Here is a 23,690-nt window from a genome sequence, read left to right as displayed (position 1 = left end):
CATTCTATCAGCTCGTATACATTACTGATTATACTGATGCTGGCTTTCATCCTGTCAGTGCGTCAAAAGCTCTTTTCTGCGTTACGCACCAGCCACGGACTGACAGTGATGGACCTGTTGTTGGCACCTGTCTGAATCCTTTTTACATCTTCTAAACAGACATTAAAGTAACGTTAAAGTAACGCTGCGTGTTTCAGCTGCCTAACCTGGGGAGCAACAGTGCGCATCGCTTTACAGTGACACCGTCCGTCCCTCTGTTGACGTCCGTGACCGTACCAGTGCGCAGACCTTGACGTCGACGCACGGGTATAAAGGAGCGCGCCCGATTGTGTGAGGTGAGGATGGTGGTATAAGAGGTGTACGCACAGGCACAGCGCGCACACACACACACGCACGCACACGCGGCGCTGACTATTCTGGAGGGGCCACTCTCTGCTTCTCCACCTGGATAAAATAAACAGAAAAACAGCCTCAGCTCCTGTAACGCAGCGTTTTCTGCGTCTCTGTGTCTTTTTGGTCACTCGTTCAGCCTCTTGGCGCTTTGTTCCACTTTTTTTTTGTTTTTTTTGACTCACATCGGACCAGTTTTCCCTCTTCCACACAATTAAGTTCCTTCACACAATCGTGAGAGCCAAGTTTTCAGCATCAGCGCCGGAGCATGGAGCCCTACACCGTCCCCGGCGCTCACCTGTCACTGTCCGACCTTTACTCCGTCATTCCCTTCAATGTCACCTTCCCGGACGAGGAGAGCGGCTTGATGGACGACCCGCTGCAGAACTACACCGGGAAACAGAGTCCGATGCGGAGCGCCGGTGGTATAATCATAGCCATCTCCATCACGGCTCTCTACTCCGTTATTTGCGTGGTGGGACTTCTGGGCAACATCCTCGTCATGTACGGGGTGGTCAGGTAAACACTGGCGCTGTGTCCTATTATAAGAGTAATTTTACTGTGTTTGTCACTGGCTTTAAAAGATCCACTGAGGCTTGGAAGGGCAGCATCCGCACACATGCACACACGACATGGTCACTGTGTGCTGATGATTGTGTCACGTTTAGTGATGATCTCACACTTTGCTGTACAAAAATCTGAATCCCTGTGTTTGTTGGTATAAAAGGACAGTCTCAAAGCAGTTAATTATATTTTTTATTTTATTTAATAGAAATATTTTGGTGCCTTGATTTTCACAAAAAGATATTCATTTTTACAGGTTTTTGGACCAAACTACATATAAAAGAAGTTTGCAGTTTGCTGCCAAAACCTGTAAAGGAATCAAATGGTTCAAAAAAGATACTTTTAGGATATTCCTAATATTCTAAAATTCACCGCTGTAATTCCACCACCTGTCTTTTACAACCCTCTTTATTGGGCTGTGGGTGTGTGTATGTGTGTTCCATGGGCATACTTGTGTGCACACTCAACACGACATTCCCACAAAACCAAGTCTAAGGTGATCTGCATAAAACATCAGATTGCGCTGTCATTATTTCTGCACTGTGCAACAATGAGTGCAAGTTTTATTCCAAAAAGGGTTGGGGGTGGGGGATATTGTAGGGAGGGGGACTGGTTAAACCTTTCCTCTCAGATGCAATTTCTCAGGTCAGTCTGACTCAGCCGAGCCTCAGGCACAGAGGGCTGCTCCAGCAGAGTCTCCATTAGCTCATGTAGATTTGTGGACCACTGGGTTTGAAGAGACAAGTCTTTATTTATGTTCTGTATTTGCCTCCTTTTGGCGTAAATCTTGATAGTGCTTTTAAACTCTTAAAATGTGCCATATAAAGGAAAAAGGCTAAATTGATTTGGTGCACTAGAGGATGTTTGCAGTATAATTGTCAGTCCTAGGTCATGCTTGTTTTTTCCCATTGAGCTCTAAAAGCAATATAATGAAGCCTACGCCCACTCTGCCACTGTCATTTCCCTGAGAAGCCTCCCAGTCCAAACCTATATGACTGTCAGGAGCGCAACAGCATTTCAGCAGCTGACATATCAAACAAGTAGGTAGAAGTACTTCAGTGTTCCTGATTTCAGTAGGATTCAGACATGGAGGCAAAGTAATCAAGGACTATGGTCGTTCCTCAGCCTACAAGTGTGAAATTACAGGTTAACACGTATTCAATACGACATATTCTAAATGGTGTGTAAAGTGAGGTAAAAAGAGAGCAGCGGTAGGGAGTACTGGCAAGGACAAAAAAGAAAAAGAAATAAACAAGATAAGTCACCAACAAGTCATTTTTTTGCAAGTGGCAATTTCTGGATATGGAACCAAGAAAGATTCATAAATATTCACACCTGTGCCCATTATTTCCATTCAGGAGGCAGAGTGAAAATAGTGGCCTAAACTAGGCTCAGAAGACCGAAAAGAATAAGAGAGAGCAAGGGAGGTGGATGAGAGCATGGGGAAAGCAGTGAATCAAATTATGTGCCAACGACACACCTGGTATTTATGGTTGTGTGAGTGGGAGAACTTATCACTGACGCCAGACCTGATCCAGAGATGGAGGCAGAGGGAAGCTGAGCACATTAACCATTTGATTGTATGATCTGCTGAGGAACACCCAAACTTGCACATTGATATAGGAATGTAATAACAATAAAATAAATAATAAAAAGAAACTCAAAATGACAAACAAGACTTCTTAAGAAATACTGGACATTAATAGTCCTGAAAAAGGGTTAGATATGAAACGATTGGTTGTCATTGATTATATTTAAAATAATGCGCAGCTTTATTACCTAGTTAAAAATAGAGGGATTATACAGTGGGATTGGAGGGGACAGATTGGGAGTGACACGTAACAAAGGTCAGATACAAACCACAGACTCAGGCCCCTGAGCTCATCGCGCCTTCAAAAGGGTTTGTTGCTTTCCTTTATTTAATGCGACCGCTGACTGAATTGTGAACTGAACAGAATTCGGAGCAGTAATCAGACTAAAGGAGCAATTTGATGCCACTGTGGATTTTAGAAAATGATGGATTCTTCACTTTACATTCTTCAATTTTCTGACACTGTTTGAAATTGGCCATGTTTGGTATCTTCTCTTATTAAATGACTTAAAAACTTTATTACTGACTTGATATTCAACTAGTTATTATAACTGGAATTTCAGTTTTGATTGAAGAAGTCTTTCAAAAGCTTGTTTGAAAGGATCCTTCTCTGACTTGTTTGTCTGCTGCATCAGGGGCAGCGGATGAATATAGCAAACCTCATGAATTTTGGATTATTCCCTCCACTTAGATTCCAGGATAGAGACACTTAAATGCACACAACCTCCATTTATAGCAGAGTCTGCACAGATGCTCATGTTCGTGTATATTGGCTGTTTTGGCTGCTGTGGCACTGAGAGCCCTCAGTCAGGCTATCGATGGAGCACGATGCCTCACGCCACAAGAGCTGCTTCACAGCAGGCTTCCCTTACCTCCCAACTATGCTCTATGCCTATTTCACCCTTCAAAGATCAGTGTATAGCTGCTGTGTCGTTTCTGCTTGTCTCATTGAAAAGTGGAGGCTGACTTTTGTATCAGCAGTGTAAGATACAGTAAAGCATCAACATGTTCATTCTCTGTAGCTGAATATATAGTTTTCCATGGGTCTGCTCAGTCTAATCAGGTCGAGTAGCATGGAAAAAAGACTACAAGGAGGCGACACCAGCGGACAAATCAGTGTGTCAGTGCTGTTGGTGTTTGTGTTTGCTCTCGGTTCTATTCTGACAGATCTACTCCTCTAACTTTGGACTGTGTCTAATTAGATTCAGGTTTACTTGGGTTGGGTCAGGAGGTGCTTGGGTGCTTGTTGGGTCTCTTGTTTTTAAAAATATCCAGTCAGTAGATAAAATAATTGTCATGTGTCATTTTGATTTGCTTTTCACTCTTCACTGTTTTGCCAAGAGCAGTATGCACTCATCTATTCCCAGTTTCCATCAACATAACAGGGTATTTCCATGTTCAGTTAAATTAGGGTCTTTTTCCCTTTAATGAAGTCTTATGATCCTTGCTCTATCACTTTGGTAGAGCTCAATCTTGGTCTCATCAGTCTATTAAAATGTTGTTCTGTATTTTTTTATAACTTGAAGTCTGTCTTTACTGCTGATGATCCTTCTTTAGCAGTAAGAATTTGCATCTGGGATTTCTTCCTTTTTTAGGTCAGTCCCAACTGGTGTACTGGCTGTGTCCAGTGTATGTGTGATGGCTTTGATTGCTTGCTTTGACTGCCTCTTATCTCAGATTCACAATCACTTGCTTTTCTCCCATAGACAACTCTCTAGTTTTCATGATTTGATCCTTTTTACCAACAAATTGATTCCTCACAGAGAAATGCCACTGATCAAACCAAGAGTAGTCATTTGAAGCCATTTGAATAATCTCTCCTGCCACCTTGGAAACAAGAAACACATTTTAGTAATATGTTAAGTCAATTCAACGCCAAATCACAACGAAAGTCTACAGTGTAGGTTTAAGTACTAGGTAGGTTTAATAACTGGCATTGCCTTTCAGCAAGCTATGTACTGTAACCTAAATCTTAATCATAAAGAAACATCAGCAAGCTGTAAGTATCAAGTTATCCATTTACTGTGTAGTGCTATAATGTCTAAACTGCTGTAGCACTTGTTAAGTTTTCAGTCTAACACAAAATAAGTAACTGCTTGAATTGGAAAATGTTACGCAGAAACAGATTAAGTTAATTTCCAATGTGCTTTATGGTGTCAATGAGACATACAATTAATGAAAAAGTCATTTTTCATTGCCTGAGAGGTAACAAACAAAGTACTAACTATTAATCACTGAAGCTGAAAGCTGCAGTTCTGCTTGTTGCTGGCTGATAGTGTTTTAAAGAGCAACTTGTAAGCAAGTGGAGAGAACTATTTAGGGCAGATGTCACTGATCATTCTGTAAAGCTCCTTTAATTGTCCAGTGTTCAGCAGGTATTTGACCATCACAGCAACAAATTCAAGCTTCCCTACAACTCTACACTGCCACCTCCATGCTTGACCTTGAGTAATTTTCTTTTGTGGGATTCTATGTTTGGTTTACGCCAAATGTATCAAAACTCTGATTAATCTTACTGTTCTCCTGAGTTTTCAGTGGTTTCCTCCTCACCACTCTTCCATGGATTTCATTTTTGCATAGTGTATGTTATCACAGCTCCTAATCATGATAACAGAAATAGACATGTCGATTTAACTCTTCCCAGACAGATCAATGCAGTTTGGTAGTTTCTTGGATGAAGTAACGAAGGGTCTTAATTCCTACAGGCGTAGTTCATATTACATAATCCCTTTGCTTCAATAAACACAATTATCATTTGAAACTTTAGATTCGTGTGAGATAAACAGAAAAAGAAGAAATCTCAAGAGGGTTGATCATTTCTGGCATCACTGAACAAGAGTATGGACCTTCACCACTGGAAATGGACCACTAATGTTTTTTAACTATACTGTACAGTGCTGTACTGTCCACAACAGAGAGATGCAGGAGCATTCATGAACATGGTTTACCATTCGTTGACAATAGGCCCCCATCACATCTAGATTGGAGTGAATTTGTATGACAAAAAGTTCTTGTTGTGTCTTTACCTTCTCAATTTTTTTATTTTGCAACTTCTGCGTGTCTGGACTGACACTTGCAGCTCTCGATACCCTCACACCAGGTGCTGCTTGCAACCCCCAAGATATTATTGACATTTGCAAGAGACAATAGAAAAGTCTAATGTTGCACTGTTACGTAAAGTGGGCAGATAATGCCTAAGGAGCCAGTGGAGAGATCAACAAGTAGAGCATCTACTATAGGTGCATCTACAGCACATGAAAATAAAATATACATGTATTAGCAGCACCAACAAGACACCAAGCTTGGTAACTGGATTAGAGTTTTAATTTGGAAAACTGAAGATGCAAATCATATTTATGATTCAAATCACACCTTATTAGTCGGAAGCTAATAATAGCTACCAGCCAAAATGTCTAATCAGCTGGTGGGTTTTACACCGAGTTTCAACAATAAATACTTTATATAGCACATGTTACTTCTTATTGGTTAAATTATTAAGCATACTAATTGGGACATTATTGTTAGAAAACAAGATTTACTATGCTCATTTTTATCAAGCTGGACATGTGATTAGTGGCAGAACCAGAAGCTGCCGTTGACTGTGGCACTTATGAGGCCGCTGTATGCACTGAAGGAACTGCAGCCATCAATCTCACACTGCCCTGACTCCTAACATCCCATTCTAAAATGCATCATATCTTGGGGAACAAAATTCTCCTCTATCTAAAATGAGCACCATATACAGTACAGTACAAGTCCTTTTTTTTTAAATGCAGTTGCAGCAGCAAGGTCCCATCTCTTCACCTTCACAAAAGACAGAGGAGCTGTTGACAAGGATGGAGTCTGTGCAAGCTGCACAAAGCAACAATAAACCACTATGAAAAACTGCAAAATGCAAAGTACCTTTAATGTCTTTTATCACTTTCAAGGCTTCGTAGGTCTGTATAGCGCTTGGTGAAGTATAGAGTGGTTAGTGTAGAGTCACACAGTGCTAAGCCGACAGCATTTGGTAGATGGAAAGCAAAATGATAAACCTCAGACTGTGAGATGAGTGGCCAAGGATCTAATCAGGTGCTGCCTTGAGGATTTTTTTTCCTCATTATATAGTAATAGGGTTTAAGGAGGAATGGGTGGGACAGCTATGAGAGCCTTTTAGCAGGGAGGAAATGAAACAAAAAAAGAGGAAGTGCAACTGTGCCAAAGAAAAGCATGCCTCACTGGAACATGAATGCAGTTGTTAAATTTAGACTTTCTATCATACGCAGTTATTGCTTCTCTAAGCCTACAAGTAGGAAGATGGCTACTTAAAAGCTCCCCCCTCCTTCCTAAATTACATGCTGACCAATTAGGCCTAACGATAACATAACCTCCAAAACAGTTTCGTGATTGCAGTTTCTTATCACATTTTCTGCATTTCTATACAGGAACACCTGTCACTGCTTGGAGAGAAATTAAAGTCTTATCTCGTGCTGAAGGGATTAACATTTTGGAGGTCATATTTTTCATAAATCTTCTCCACAGAGTGGGTTCCTCTGTGTGTGAGCGTGTCTTGTCATCTTGGATTAGAGAGCATGGAAAGCATCTATTGAACCATGGTTCAATTGTGTTGGTGACTTTGACAATAATATAATCCTATAATCACATAATCATGTCAAAACCAAACTTTAGGTGCTACATCAAACACTTCACACTGATTGAGAGATTTTGCTCTATGTGATTATAATAATTCAATTCAATTCGATTTCATTTTTATAGCGCCAAATCACAAAGAAGCCATCTCAAGGCACTTTACAGTGTAAGGTTTTAGACCTTAATAATTTTGGTGGCTTTTGATTTATAACTTCAGCTGGAGTTATCACTGATGCTGTTTTATGTCTACAGTATACTTTTTTTCTCTAAGCAAGAGCTTTACATGTGATTTTAAGGGGTTAAAAGTGTTATATTAATATTGTGCTTGACCATTCTAACATAAAAAACATGTTGTTTGCTGTGATACAAGATACAAATTAGGATGATTAAACCTACAGGTAAATGTTCATAACCACCCATCTGCTGCAGACTTCACCATTTTCTTTTGTCTAACTTAAAAAAGTGAACAAAAACTTTACAGAAATGAGGATCCCCTGATGTGCGTTGCAAATTTACATTAAATTGATAGGTATCAGATCTACAAAATGAGGGAGATGACATTATGATTATGATTTGTCATAAGCAGGCTTAACCAATCACATCAATAATAACTAAATCCCTCTTGTGATGTATCAATATAAAACCCTTTTGCAATGGTCAAGACATAATTCCTATGTGAAACCAAACTTTTGACTAGTAGTGTGTATTAAGTGTGACTAACAATTCAAAGACGTCCATGAGTCCAAGAAATCAAGGAAAAAATAAAGGTGGTTGTCTGAAATAGTTGTAGATATGCATTAGAGGTGAAATGATCCCTGCAGTATAGTCCACAGTTCAGTTCATAACTTGTTTTTTTCTTGTGGGGCAGTCGGCAGTTGTCTACCAACCCCAGGGTTAGTGGTTCGCTTCCCGGCTAGTCACATGTCAAAGTGTCTTTGGATAAGACACTGAACCCTTGGCGCCCCAAGGGAGATTAATAAAGTATCAATTATGTGCTTTCATTTCCTGGACAGTCTACAGTGTATAATTTGCAGAGGTCAGGAAGCTATGTTTACGTACTGGAGACTCCCAAAAACGCTTGGAGAGGTTGCATACAAACTATTTTTGTGTTAGTTTCTGTCAGATTAGTAAAAACTAAAAAAATTGTTGACTTTTTTACTTTTTCCTTGAGCTAAAACAGAAAAGGCACAGATGTAATCTTGAGACTAATGCTGGAACTGACACTAATTATTGGAACAGCTGATGAGACTGACTTTATAATTACATTTTCTGATTCAGCTGGAGCCTACGTTCACATCAAACTGCAAAAAACTTCAACCCACAGAGTCCAGTCACTGATCTTCATTAGACCAACTCCCATTTGATGGTATCAAATGGCCTGATTTAACTTAGATACGACATGAAGAACCGAAAGTCTTGTTTTTGCTTGATGTTACAAGCTCACAAGCAAACTTAACTAAACTAGCATCCTACCAAGCTAGAGTGTATCATGTGAGGTAGCATTCTAACTCACTTATCAAGCAACTGAATGATGTGCCCCCATAGTAGTAAGACAAACAGTGGGTACAGTGAGGAGGATAAATGAAGAGAATCTGAGGGTGCGGGAGGGTATGGTGATATGGAGGAGATCGTCAAGGTATGGGGGAGGGCAGGTTGTGAATAGCCTTAAAAGTGTACAACAGTATTTCGCAGTGAATGTGATATGTGATGGAAAGGCAGTGGTGTTGCTGCAGAAGAAGTGTAATGTGACAGGTTGATGGAGTTCATGTGAAGATTGCAGGCTGCCAATTTGAAGTTTATGATGTTTTTTTGGGAAAAACCAAACATATGGGAGTTGCAGTAGTCAAGCTGTGAAGTGCCAAGACTGTGAAGCAGTATGGCAGCAGCATGAGTTGGGAGGTAGGGATGTAGGCTGATCGTGATATCTTATTAATGTGGGAAATAAGAGAGAGTTTGCTGTTAAGGATGAGAATTCTTCTATGTAGATCAGATAGAGAAATTGTCAATACATATAGAAGAACTGTGCCGAGTAACATTTCTGTTTTATCATAGTTCATTTGAGAAAGTTGCATGTGAGATTTGAAGCAGTCAGTGAGGGATGAAGGGTTGAGTTAGCTTTGGTGGAAACATAGAGCTGGTGTCATCCGCATAACTATGAAAGTGAATATGAACATACAATGGCTGCACATTTTAAGCATTTTTTAATGTTTTCATACTCATTAATGGACTTTATTTACAAACAATTAATAATCAATTAATTGCAACAAATTTTTCAAATTTCATACTAATTCCATGTTTATGAAATTATGTTAATCACTGACATGATTAATGCGTGCTGCAAGAATTAGTAAATTAGTAGTTTAAAGACAGATGAAGTAATCACCAACTTGCAACAAATATAAAAATTGAATACAATGACTTTAATTAAAATGTGCTGTGTTTTCACTACCATCTGTCGCTATTTAAAAACTCCCAGGCTTCACTGGAGAACAAGCATGAGATCAGGGCATTAAGGTAACATTTAACAGTCACCTTTGCACAGGTAGGACCATTGTGTTGGGAATGCACAAATACTGTCAGTACTGGAAATCACCAGTAAAATGCACCTAATCTCAGAGCACAGGGTGGTTGCTAATACCTCTCATCACTTTGTGTCAGCAGTGCTTCACTATCTGACACTCAGCTCCTTGTCTGCGTTAACCAAACAGCTGCACTGCTTTTATTGGTATTTACAACATTTACATTATAGTGGTGGATAAAAACACTGATTAAGGAGCAGATTTCTGGAAATCAGAAAACAAACAAACAGGATTCTACCAGAAAGCTAAGACAGCAAGGCGAATTCGATAGACTTAAAAAAATAGAAATAACAGAAAACTGGGCGTAGAGGGAGTAATAATATGGATATGAGCTGCCTTCAATCTAAACACTGACAGAAACAGAGCATGGGACTAATTCATTTCTGAAAGGAACTGACGAATGTCTGTATGGATACGAAAACATGTATGACGTAACCCTTCCAACCCCCATTTAATGTAACATAAGCCAGAAATACACATGCAATGATCACTGTGTCAGCATACAGTTACATTTCTCTTTCAGTGTCACTAGAAAGTGTGTTTTTCTATTGATTCCTTGATGTGCTTGCTTGTGTAAATAGTTTACTATTATGACTGCCCTGGTTAGTTGGAGCATGTATTTGAAGTTTAAGGCATGCTGCTAAATTAACCCAAACTGAGGAAAACAGGTTTCATGTTTTTGTGTACTTGTAAAAAGCCTTTAATGAGTTTAATGATTACATGTGCCTCAATGGAGTCTTTATATGAGCTTGTGTGTTTGACTATAGCTATAACCTCTTGCAGCAAAAATGCTGCCACCAGCAATGCCTATAATTAATGTTTGTACAGCTGGTGTGAAAAATCAATACACATATCCACTTAGACATCAGGCTTGGATGTATTCTAATAGAACAGAACAATAACAACTAATATGTTTTCTTGTTTTCTTCATATCCCATTAAAATGTTAGATCCATGGGACCTAATATACTCTACCATGATCCAACTCTTTATCAATCAAAAATACAAAATATAAGAAAATATATGCCCAATTTTAGTATTTTATACATATATCGTATACTTGTCCTTTGTTCCTCCGGGATACTCGCCATGTAAGCTGGATTGTATTTGGCTTTAATAATTTATCTTCTAGAAAACTGAATCAGCTGAGATTTATGTCATGAAAGGTTTATGATGTGTGAGACGTCGGTGTGAAAATGCCCTAAGGGAGAATTTCTGACTCCAATTATTTGTACCAAATAAAACAAGTTCAGTGCTAAAGACCTTTTTTTCTGCTTCAAATGCCTGAGAAAAAAAATCTTCATTTAATGCACACAAAGAAAAAAAGCACACTCCACTACTAAAAGCAGGGTCCAGTACATATAATATATATGAACCTCAATTGGATAGGAGTTGTATTTTCCTCTCACAGCTCTCTGGTGCTTTCCATCCAAGTAGGCTGCTTGATCAGAGGCTACCAAGCAAACTGTGACCATTCAAGCTGTGAAGAATTTGCATCAGAACACAGTTCAGCACTGTACAATACTAGCACAAGAATTAACTACGCATCAGCCATAAAAGCATGCTATACAATGAATTTAACTTCCAAATCAAAACAGCTGCTCTCATTATCACATGGCTTATTGCAAACACTTTTTCTCTGCTCTGTGATCACAACCAGATACACCAAGATGAAGACGGCCACGAACATCTATATCTTCAACCTTGCTCTTGCCGACGCCTTGGCCACCAGCACATTGCCATTCCAGAGTGCCAAGTACCTAATGAACACATGGCCATTTGGGGAGGTCTTGTGCAAGCTCATAATAGCCATTGATTATTACAACATGTTCACAAGCATCTTCACCCTCACCATGATGAGCGTGGACCGCTACATTGCAGTGTGCCACCCGGTCAGGGCGCTGGAGTTTCGTACTCCCGCCAAAGCTAAGTTGATCAACGTGCTCATCTGGGTGCTGTCTTCAGCGATTGGGGTGCCCATTATGATCATGGCTGTAACCAAAGTGGCAGAAAATGGTGAGACTTTTTTTTCTCCATTTTTAATCTATTTTTAAGTTATAATGTTTCATACAAATGTTGACCTTTCTAGAAGAGGGTGAGAGCCTGTTTCTCAGTAACAGCTGGAATTGTCTCAGCCCTCCTGCCACCTTTAACAGGATAAGTGGTAAAGATAATAGATGGTCAAACAGCTTAAAAACCCTTTACTCTCAAACCTTTTTGACCTAAGAAATGTTAACAACCCAATATTCCCACGTTATTGGCCACCATTGTGACAGTGAGATACTTGCAGGATTTGAATTTATCCATTGAGTCTTCTTATCATTTTCTTTTATACAATTATTTCTGTAACCTTTTTGTATAGAACCATGTGCAACACTATGAATGGCTTCCTGGAGAGACTGAAAATGGTTACCATAAAATGGATGTAATGATTATCCTTTTATTCCTCTCTTTGTGAAGACCAGCTTTTTATCCAGCTGTGTTAACAATTCCTTGTGACAGTGGTAGTGCCTTTAGACTGGCCTAAAACCAGATGCTAGTCTGACCCAAATGGGAACCATAGCAACATCTGCGTCATGAGTAGGTGTGTAGTAAACCCCAAAAATAAAAAAAAAAGGAAAATGGTGCAAACTCCAGCATCCAATAAACAGATGAAGCATAATGTTTGTGGCCTGATTGTCTGGAAAAACTAGAAGTTGTCAAAAAGCACTATGTGACATGAATAACCCATTCTAAACCATATTTTAACCCTACTTTTTTTCTTCAAATTAGCTCTGAAAGTAAAGTAATGAGAGGTTTGTCAAAATTGTCCACATTTTATTTCATTTTATGTTATTGAGTTAGTTTGTAAACTTATCGGATACCCTAATCCTACATTAACTAATAACTCTGCCCGACCTCTTTTTCAAGGCAAAACCATGTGCATGCTGAAGTTCCCTGACCCTGACTGGTACTGGGACACAGTGACTAAGATCTGCGTCTTCATCTTTGCGTTTGTTGTTCCTGTGATGGTCATCACTATCTGTTACGGCTTGATGATCCTACGTCTGAGGAGTGTTCGTTTGCTCTCCGGCTCCAAGGAGAAAGACCGTAACATGCGTCGCATCACCCGCATGGTCCTGGTGGTGGTAGCTGCTTTCATCATCTGCTGGACCCCGATTCACATCTTCATCATTGTGAAGACTATGGTGGAGATCGACAACAGGAACCCCTTCGTCATAGCCAGCTGGCACCTGTGCATCGCCTTGGGCTACACCAACAGCAGCCTCAACCCTGTCCTCTACGCATTTTTGGATGAAAACTTTAAGCGATGCTTCCGGGATTTCTGCCTCCCCTGTCGCCCCCATGTGGAGCAGAACAGTCTGACCAGAGGCCGCAACACCACCAGGGAGCCCGTGTCTGTCTGTGCTCCAACAGAAGCAGGGAAGAAGCCGGCATGACTAGGCATGGAGTGGGTTCCCCACAGCTCTCGCTCAAGGAGGATCCAGCAAGATCTGCAATCAGAGGTCACTCAGATCTCCACAACAGAGTTTTAAAAGAAAGAAGAAGAAAACAGAAATGTCAATTACTCTACAGTTCGGATGACATATTGTACATTGTACATTCAAAGACATAACTTAAGATAATGGAAATTCACTCTCATCTTACTACTCTGACAACAAAGTTTAAGGCCTCAGTTCCTGTGTCAGAAAAAGATTTCAAAGTCACTGGTCAGTGAAACAAGTTACAAAACAGAAAAATCCTACATCATGATTTGTCTGTCCAAAGCACCAGAGTATGACAAGAAAGGACATTTTGGTAATGTAAAAAGGATGAAGAAAGCATCATTTAGACACCACCCATCAGAGCACAGTAAAAAAATAAACTGTCAGGATCAATAATGTGCAGTAAAAGTGTAAAACTGTGGCCTGCAGAATCAAACTGTCATTTCATCTATGAAAAACTTTTTTATACGGACAAAGAGACAAATGTGACTTTGGTGAGAATAAATCAACATCAGGGTGAAAAGTTTTTCATCTGTATCTTTTACATCAAGACAAAACAAATGAACCTCACCATACAGTACCTTACAAATGATACCCACCGACAGCTGGATGATGAATTGCAGCACAGTGTGTTTCACAAACAGGTCAACCACTTAATATAGTAAAAAGTAGGGAAATCTTCTTAGGTATTCTGTGTAATTGAGCCAAACCTTTAGTTTTATTGAAAGGGGGTTTGTCCTTTTCATTTCCTCAAATTCCGATACCATCAACTGATTTGGAAGAGGAATTTGAAGCTCTATGTTGCATCGATTTGAAAAAGCCATAAATGACTGGTTAGTGAAAGTAGAACTGCATCAAACCACTGAACTTTGGATTTCTATGGACTTCTCTTTTGCTCACCTACTGACTCTTATGATGTGCCGTTGGACAGTCACTCTGGAATGATAAACCTGCTACTGAAGGACACTTCAGATAGCCACAACACTTCAGTCGCCTTAATGGTGTATTGGTTAACAACAAATATAAAGTCAAGAAACGTGCCGGACCTTGGCCTGAGAGCAGCTTCGTCACAGTGTCGATATAGATGCCTGTCCTGGTGTCGACAAACTGCTTAAAAAGAGATTATTGATCTGCATTTTAAACAAGCCAAAAGACTGTCATCCATCACGCCGAATATCTTCAGCACAATTACAATGTGGTGAACAGCATTACGTAGAATAGTAAATTATTTTGGGTAATTTATTTACTCCAATTGATTGAAGCCAATCAAACTGGAGACATTAAACAATGGATGCTGGGAATGTAATGATTACTTAAAGTTGCAAATGAGGAATGTCAGTTGATCAGAACTGCTGTCATGTGGGAACATTTTGAAAGGTAAATACACAGTTAAATACCCACAGTTAAAATAACTACAAGGTGTACCTGTGATTTTGGATCTTTTCTTTGGATGCTTGTCTGAAAACAGACAAGATTGCTATGTTTTTAAATGGATTTTCACCCTGCTTACACAGACAGATATTTGCTTGTGGGCTGACTATAGATCTACCCACAGAGACAGGGATAGAGATAATAAATACTGCTGTTCCTATGTGCAGAAGGAAATTGACATTTTTCAGTGTAAATGTACATTGCTGCATATTTTCTTACAATGTGGTGAATGTGTACTGTACTGTATATATCTGCTCTCTGCTAAGTTTTGAACAACAGCTGCATCCGTCATCTGTAGAATATCTCCCAGTATTTTTGCAAAATGAGACACAATGTACATAATTACTTTTCCAAATACAAATGACAAGGGTATATATATATATATATATATATGAGTATTTATATTTTGACAAATTGATAAAAGCTTATTACTTGTACTAAACTAAAGTTAATACCCTAAAAATCCATGTGTGCATGGATTTTTGTTTAATTATCTTTTTTTTTCAATCTTGGATTTCTTGTTTTATCTCACAAACTGTATAAGCAAAGTCAGAATTCTTCATTTACAATTACAGTTTCATATCATGTCACTGTTGTAGTTGTCTCAGTGCGGTCGAGAATATTTTGCAATCCTTTAGCACAATGTGACAATAAGAAGGGATGACCATGACCAAGTGTAATTGATAAATGCTGGCCATCATCATCAATGCTACCTTAATGATATTTATGATAGTTCATGCATTCTGTTCCCCAAGACCATAGTATTTTAATAATTAGTCCTGCTTCCAGGAGCTCATATGCCCCCAAGCCTTCAAAGCCTGATAGACCACATCCGAAGTAGAACCAGTGAACATTAGCATTACATACTCCATAAAGCCATATGATATATTTAGTCCTGTAGTGATTGCCCTTAGACTAGCATTGGTCGTTTTTTGAAGGTAGAACATGAAAACATAAGCTCTTCACCAACTTCCTCACAACAGAAACCTGCTGATGTGGACAGTGTTTCGCTCAATACTTTGTAGTGCCACACTGCTAACATGAAAAGTGTCAACAAGAGTGTGAGAAAAAGAGCTCATGGCTCCACACACCTGATCAATTACTGCGGAGAGTAGACCGGGGTGTTGTTGGTTTTAGACCAGTTACAAAATTAAATCTCCAAGTCAAGTAAAAGTTGTGGTAGTAGTATTTTCCCCAAAAGGACTTTACATCAAGTATAACCTCTAACTATTTACTCGAAGTAAGAAGAACAATAGTTCCCTCTAAATTGTAGTGGAGTAAAAATAATATAGAACAGTAATAGCAATCTACAGTTACCTCAAACATACTTAAGTACTGTTCCTTTCCACCACGAGATCCTGCCATGAGAATGAGAAAACTAAAAATGTCACTCTGCATCTAGAAAGTTGATGTTGTTTGGTTGCGGTACTATGAGGGTTATAGTTTTGTTCGACCTGCTTCTCCAGAACTCCTCCAAGTGGCATCATATGAACTGAAAAAGCTGACAATGTCTGGAGGACAAACACACTACTTGCCCATCTACTGCACTGCTTTTACAGAGTACACTGCTTCCTTCATTTCAATTATATGTTAATTGTGCTTAAATATCAGCTGTGGTTGAAATTCCAATTGATACTGTTCTGAGAATGAGGAAACAGGGTTTTGCTTTTGATAAAGCATTTTTTTTTTTTGTTTTCTATGCCAGTTAGTCATTAAATCCCTGTTTGTCATGCTAACACTAATTAACTGTAGCGTTTTTAATTAAAAGTGATTATGTGTGAGACTGTTTATAGGTGTGTGGCAGAGATGGGAGGAAAGGATGAGGAGCTCAGTGAATAAGGTGGTGTAGCAGAGCTGAAGCTCCGATATGTTTTAGAGGAGCTGTGAATGTGTATGCTGGGTTGCTGTTGATAACAATCAGTGTTAGTAAAGAGTTCACATTGCTAAATGCTCCTTTAATTAGCTTTTTTCTAGCTCTCATACTGTATGTTATTTTTCTAACGTTCTATTTGACCCTGCATTATCATTGTTGTTCACTATTTTGTCATTTTTCTATTTGATATACAGCTGCGGTGTACTGTAAGCTGAATACTAAAAAGCCTGTGTGAATATTAATATGTGTACCTTTGTGTATGATGCTCACTTATTGTATAACCACTGACTGCAGTAGAGCGTGTAAGGCAATTATGTTCATAAGACTTGACGCTATACAGTGTTAACACATCACTTCTTAGCTTCTTCTTGTGCATTTGCTATTTAAAACATTTCTAATGCAGCAACTGTATTTCAAGCCTAACTCAGATTGATGGCAAAAATAAAGAAAATAAAATCAAGCTGAGAAAATTCAATGAGCCCTTCTCTGAAAAGTCTGCGTTGGTTTCCTGGAAACAAGAGGAAATGGCTTAGCACAATATTTTCTTGAAAATGATTGGGCTCATAATGGAATAATCTATCTTGCATGACCATGATTCAATTTAAAAGCAGAGAGTGCTTCAGAATAGTCCGACATGACATCGGAGTGAAAAGTGCATTTCCACTGGCGCTCGGATAAACACACAAGAGATGGCCCAAGGCTGCTTCGAGTCCCTGAGTGTGCTATCCACCGCTACCAGAAAATTAAGTGTCCGACTTTGCATCTCCTGTGCCAATTCAGACCAGCATCTTGCGATCTCCATGGAGACCGAAAGCAGCACAGCTACAGAGTGCTCCAGAAAAAGAGCCAAAGAGTTTCACATTAATTGTGGAGGTTACCCTCACAAGTAGCCACTTATCAATAATCCTGATTGCTCTATTCACAACAACAAAGACACCTCCCTGCAGATTAAACAAGGACAGACCACGTTAATAACTGAGGGGATGCTCAAATCCCTATGATATTAATGGTAACAGCACTCCAGTATGTATTCTAATATCCAGCATGATGTTCTGCTGCTACTTCTACTTCTATTACTGTCTGACTGCCAAGATCTTAGTGAACAACATAGTCTGCTGAAAATTACAGATGTTATAATAATAATACATTTATTTATAGAGCACTTTTCTAAACATGTGTTACAAAGTGCATTTTTTCATGAGGAAATCTGACAATTCATAAAATGTTCATACAGAATGCATCAGAAAAATGTTTCCATGTTTGTTTTGTTTGTTTTCTCTTCATTCCTGCATCAGCTGAGACTGTGACCATTAAAAAATAACATCAAAAAAAGAAAAGATTCTTGAAGAGAAAAAAAACTAAAGTGAAAAAGAACTATCAAATGGAGAGCACAAGAATAACCATATGGATAACAAGTGGCATTATTTCTACATGACAGGTAAATATCATCAATGCATTTTCTTAACCGCTGGTCCACTGAAGGGTCATGGGAGTGCTGGAGCCTATCCCAGCTGTCATCAGGCCAGTCCATCATAGGGCAGACGTACAGACAGACAACCTTTCATACTCACATTCACACCTATGGGCAATTTGAAGTCACCAATTAACCTAGCCTAACCTAACATGCGTGTCTTTGGAGGTGGGAGGAAGCCAGAGTACCAGGAGAAAATCCATGCAGACACAAGGAGAACATGCAAACTCCAGAGAAAAAGGCACCCCACGCCAGGGTCCTTCTTGCTGTAGGGTGACAGTGCTAACCACTACACCACCGTGCCGCCCTTGACAGGTAAATTCTATAACATAATTACTTCGTAAGACAGGTTGGCCAGAGCAGACCAGAGTGGATTGGTTCTGTCTTAAAGTGGGGGCACATCTGGACACTAACTAAGACCTTCGAAGACTGGACAGTTCACACTTAAAGACTGTTTACCTCAACTCCAACAGATTTCTAGCCTTTGACAGACTGTGGGCAACACATTGAGTGACTGGTCGGTAGTGGAACTGGAAGTTCTGGCTATAGACAGAGCTGCAAATCCTGCAAGAGCAAAAGAGTTCTATGGTGTTTTATGTCAACATTGACGTACTTCACCATTGGGAGGATGTTTTCATGTTGTGCAGCCTTCAGCCTTCAGACCTCAACCCAATAGAGATACTGTGGAATGACCTCAAGACACATTCACACCAGATCTCCTAAGAATATGTTTGATCTGAAGCAGTTGTGAGAGGATAAATAGTTGAGAGCTTTTTCTGGATATTGTGCAGGTCTAATCCACAGCTACAGGAAGTGCTTTACCTGAGGTTATTACTGCCAACGGTGGTTCAACTGTGGTGACTGCCATTAAAAAGCTAATAAAAGGAAGGTTTAGGTAGTCAATGGGGCTGAATTTGATTGCCATCATGTTCTTCATTTCGGTATTAGAATTAATCACAGAAATAAGTAAAGTTTAGTCATTGTCCAATAAAAATACATCACAAAGAAAGTAAGTGGAGAATTTACCACTATGTTTTTCAACTAAGAAAAGTCTTTGTTTCTGGCAGATTCAGCCAGACCCCAGTATAAATAATATAAAATAAAAATAAAAGAACTAAACTAAACTAGTACACAACAGCAAGTTCTAAGTTAAAGTCTAAAGTATAGATTTTTTATAGCAATTACAAAGTGTTGACAAGGACTGATTGGTGCGCTGCTTGTACTGACATGTCTCTGTAGAGTAGTAATATAAAGAGGTCAATGAACTATGTGGACTGAGGAACATTGGCTTGGTGGAACAAAAGTTTGAGGTAAATGTTAAAGTATAAATCTCATAAATAAGGGGAGCAAATCTTTAACCAGGGAACTTTGAAAATCATCGTCTGGGCACCTAGTTTACATGCAGGAGGAGTTATAATAAAAACATGGGAAAAAAGCTGGTATCCTTGAGTGTGAAGTTGAGATTTATGGGCCACGCCATAGTGATAAACAATATGATAAAGGTGGGGATAAAGAAAACAAACACTAACCTTGGTGTGCATTGCCAACTCCCCCAACAACGCCACTTTTATCAGCTGTCTTTTTTTACATTCAGTTCCAGCATATTTTAGAATGCACATGCAATTGGACTTAATACATTGGAAAAAAAAAATATAGACTGCCACAAAGGCTGCCTAGATCTCTTTGTATGTGAAACCATAGTCTTCTTCTCTACACATACATTATTCATGACTTTCTGTTCCTCTGTAATCCTCCAACACCACTCTTTTATTGCTAATGCAACACTCTTTTTAATCTCCACAGAGAGAAAAAGGCACAATAGCATCCATACTGCACCTTATTGATTGTTTGTATGCAAGTCCTGAAGTTCCTTATTGACAATACTGTCGGTACTACTTCACTAAAGATTGCCATCACATACCTGTAGTTAATGACTGTGTCTGAAAGGCATTTAGACTCTTCTTTCACTTCCATTATTGTGTCCTCCACACATTTTTGCACTGAATGGTTGCTTTCAAACAATATCACCTAAGTCTGCCTTATTGTGGTTATTTGGCTCGGCTCGAGCTACTGCTGGAGAGAGAAAGCACTCATTCCCCAATTTGTACTTGGCAAACTGGGGATTCCAGTCAACATTCCACTCGACAGACAGAAAGGCAGCGTTGTGTATTGTGCAGAGTCTAACTGGAGAGTAGAGCAATTAACCTGACAGTTACTGAAAGGTCTGAAAATTACTACACATTTACATATTTTAAGCCAAATCCCATGCTGTGTAGTTTCCGTCACAAAAACTATCTCTTGTGAAAATACCACTTAAATACTACTAATTTAGCTAAATGCTGTACAGAATTAGCGTTGGTATGTTGCTAGTGGAGCCTGCTGCTTCGATGCCAAAGCACTGGAATGGACTGTCATTTTTAATGGCGCTATTGTGTGGTTGAAGGCGGGCAAATGCTTAACGAACCCAGTTAGACTTTATGCAGAACACCAGGCTATTGAAAAGAGTGCTGTTACTTTTTCTTGCAACCCTACAACAGAGCTGTGCAAAGAAGATGAAAAGACAAAGTGACACTAACCACTGAACTGCAGGCATCCTCCACCATGGGGCCATATATGTGACAGTAGCCTCTTTTAAACAGAGAAACTGTCGTATTGGTGAGAAGGCATAAATTGCTAGTTTTGCATATTTTAGAAAAGGTTGGACTCAAAACTAGGGTCTGATTAATCATAACAATGCACGACCAATAACTGATCACGCTTTTCTGCTGCCTTCATCCAGCTACTTGAATACTTAAACACGTTGCTTAAAAAAATGTAACAGCAATCATTAACATAAATGTTGTTTCTCCAAGTGAAACAACATTATTCATGACTTTCTGCTTAAAGAAAGGTGGAGTATTAAAGCGGTAACACTGCCTTAAAAAGGTAGCTTAAAAGGGGCTATTAACTGCTTGTTACATCCGCAACACGTGGACTGGCCTGAAAGCTGAAGTTCTCTTCACATCTATGATGCCAGAGAGATATATGGCTGCTAACACTGATGATTGTTTATCTCAATAATTAGGGAACCAAACACGCTTCTCTTTTGTAGTGTTAACAGTGAAATGAAGAGGTTGAATTTCACTATTGTCATGCTCAAGCTGATTTTTTTAATTAAAAAAACCTGCACAGATAGAAGTTAGTAACTTTATGAAATGGAGAGGCCACCCCATCACCCACAAGACATAGAAGACATACAAGAGAAAAAACAGCATAATACTGTAAAGTTTATTATGACTGGGGAAAATTTCAGATCTGAATCTGATCTGATCTTTGGTATCTGTAACAGTGACATTTACATCGTTGTCATACCTCCATTAAAAATCATTAAATCATGGTACTTAGCCTGAACTAAAATAAAGCCCCTACAGTCTTAATAAAAGTGCACTGCTTGGGTTAAGATCTGACCACATTTTAAGTCAAATTTACATAAATACAGATGATTCAAATGACTCATTAACATTATGTTGGCACTGTCTGTAGGAGAAAAGAGCAACTTCAATATGAAAGAAGGCAAGAGATACTGAAGTGAGATGGTTCATTACACTGAGACCTTCCTTGAAGTCTGCTAAGATTTTACAATATTTACAGGAAGAGGAGAAAATTTTTATGACAGCACTGCTAATACTTAGAAAGTGAAATAATACACCAACTGGACCACCTGGATGGGAGAGATGTACTGTATGTAACAAGGAGTACTTACCCCTTTCTCCTCATCTCCACTGCAGGGGCCTTGAGCGAGACCTTAGCCCCAATTACATCAGTGGAGCTTCTCCGCAGCCAGCAGATCAGCTTGTGGTTGTACTGGGCATCCTTCCTGTATAAGAGAGGCCGCATCTCAGTTACAGTAGCCTGAATAAAAATCTACTCCTTCAGTTCAATTTGCAGGAGAATTGGTCTTAAAGGATTCACACATGCTCTCTTTGTAAGTGCACAGGGGTGATGCAATACAAACAATGGGCTTCCTAAAAGAAAATGCATCATGCAACATGCATCTTAGTGATAATACTGCATGACAAAAGCATCGATTATAAATACTTTACATTAGGTTGTTGTGAGAATCAATGGAACTGTGTTACTTCAGGCGCTAAACTAACAGTGTACATTTAATTATTTAGAAATTCAATAGAAATGTGTCATTTCATTTTAAAAACCAAGTCAAATCTACTGTGTCGTTACTGCATTTCTTCTTTGTATTGCTGCTCGTGCTGCAGTTACTGCACTGTGATCTATAAATAAGAAATATCAAATTTTGATGAGCTGACATTTAGTCGTTTAAGTTTGTTTTGTCCCATAATTAAATAATGCACCAGATAAATGAATTCATAATGGAGAAGAAAGAAAACTGCTGTCTTGCGACTTTGAGTCACCAAATGAAGTTTGTAATTAAACTTTAAATCACATCAACTTTATTAAATTGCACCATGAATGAATATAAATGTGAAAAACAGAAACTAAGCCACATACAAAATCAGAATTCATATAAACTAGAGATTGTAAACAATATATCAATCAAACTAAAGTTAATTTTGGTTAAAATGGATCAGAAAATTGAGAAAACACAACACACTGCTTTATCAGAGTATTTTGAAGCTTTTTCAAAGGCAGACTGCACTTTGTGTGACTGTGTGTTTTTTAAAGGTATAATGTAAAGAGAAATATGGTCCATATTCCCTACGCAGTCATTTGTTGCTGCGGTACATTTGAATCTTACCATCTACTTTGACCTCTGCTCCTGCTGAGTATTTCCAACTTTAAATGTTTTAAAACCCCGACATAAGACTGTATTTTACCATCATATTTCATAGGATATAGTTTTAATTAAAAAGTGAAGTACCCGGTCTTTAGATGCTCCCACGACATTTATCTAACCTCTCTCTAAAGCACTGCTCCCAGTAGATTATTATACAGTATTATAAACTGATCTAATCTTCAACAGCCTCAATTACAGGCATCTCTAAACTGCTGAAAAAAAATGTCAGTGGCAGTTTTTAAATTAAGCATTATTAAAGAGATGTTGGCTCAGTGTTTGGCTTTTAGTCAGACAGTTGTAAATGTGGACCTGACCAGGTCTTTTTCCTGTGCAGTTTTGAAGTGCTCTCTTTCATTTTAGTTTCTGGGTCTTCTGATTAACTCCCACATCCCAATTACCATACATTAGCTGCATACTGCGTGAGAGTTAGGGTGGGTTGAATGCAGATGACTGATTGTTTATCACATCATTTCAAACCTGAAGAGATGCCTCATTCCGTTTTTTACAGTATGTCATCCAATTTATGCTAGTCCCTCAGACTACATCCACAATAAGAGAGGTCAGTTCTGAAACCCATCCAAAGTAGTTCATTGCTAGATTTACCTCCTTCTACATTAAAACCAATCACATCAATCAAACAAAGACACAATGTATTGTGTTCATTGTTTTTAGCTGAAGTAGTATTCTGTGTCTTAAAAATTAAATTTCTATGACTCCAACAACCTGTAAATATGAATACATTGTTGTAAGCAATGTAATTGCAACTTAATTATGATTCTTATGGTTGTCTTTAGGTATTTATGGTCATGGAAGGTTTGTGGTTTAATAGGGATTAAAAGGGAAAAACTGAATGCAAAACATGCAGTCCTGGCCTGACATTGTCCTA

At 38.9% G+C, this 23,690-nt stretch overlaps 1 protein-coding gene across 2 annotated transcripts; it reads left to right on the top strand.

Annotated features, from left to right (window-relative positions):
- Window positions 1-658: 658 nt before the first annotated feature.
- On the top strand, window positions 659-13,406 carry oprd1a (opioid receptor, delta 1a). Of its 2 annotated transcripts, XM_026348875.1 has the most exons (4): window positions 878-909; window positions 1,996-1,998; window positions 11,413-11,768; window positions 12,663-13,406. In XM_026348875.1, the coding sequence occupies exons 1-4, from the start codon at window positions 893-895 to the stop codon at window positions 13,190-13,192; spliced, it is 906 nt and encodes a 301-aa protein (XP_026204660.1). In that variant the 5' UTR covers window positions 878-892; the 3' UTR covers window positions 13,193-13,406. The 2 variants fall into 2 exon arrangements, with proteins under 2 accessions (XP_026204659.1, XP_026204660.1); XM_026348874.1 differs by lacking the exon at window positions 1,996-1,998 and having other exon boundaries at window positions 659-909.
- Window positions 13,407-23,690: the final 10,284 nt, after the last annotated feature.

Source organism: Anabas testudineus, chromosome 11 (genome assembly GCF_900324465.2).
Source record: "Anabas testudineus chromosome 11, fAnaTes1.2, whole genome shotgun sequence".
NCBI classification, from domain to species: Eukaryota; Metazoa; Chordata; class Actinopteri; order Anabantiformes; family Anabantidae; genus Anabas; species Anabas testudineus.
This window is presented reverse-complemented; position numbering and strand designations above follow the sequence as displayed.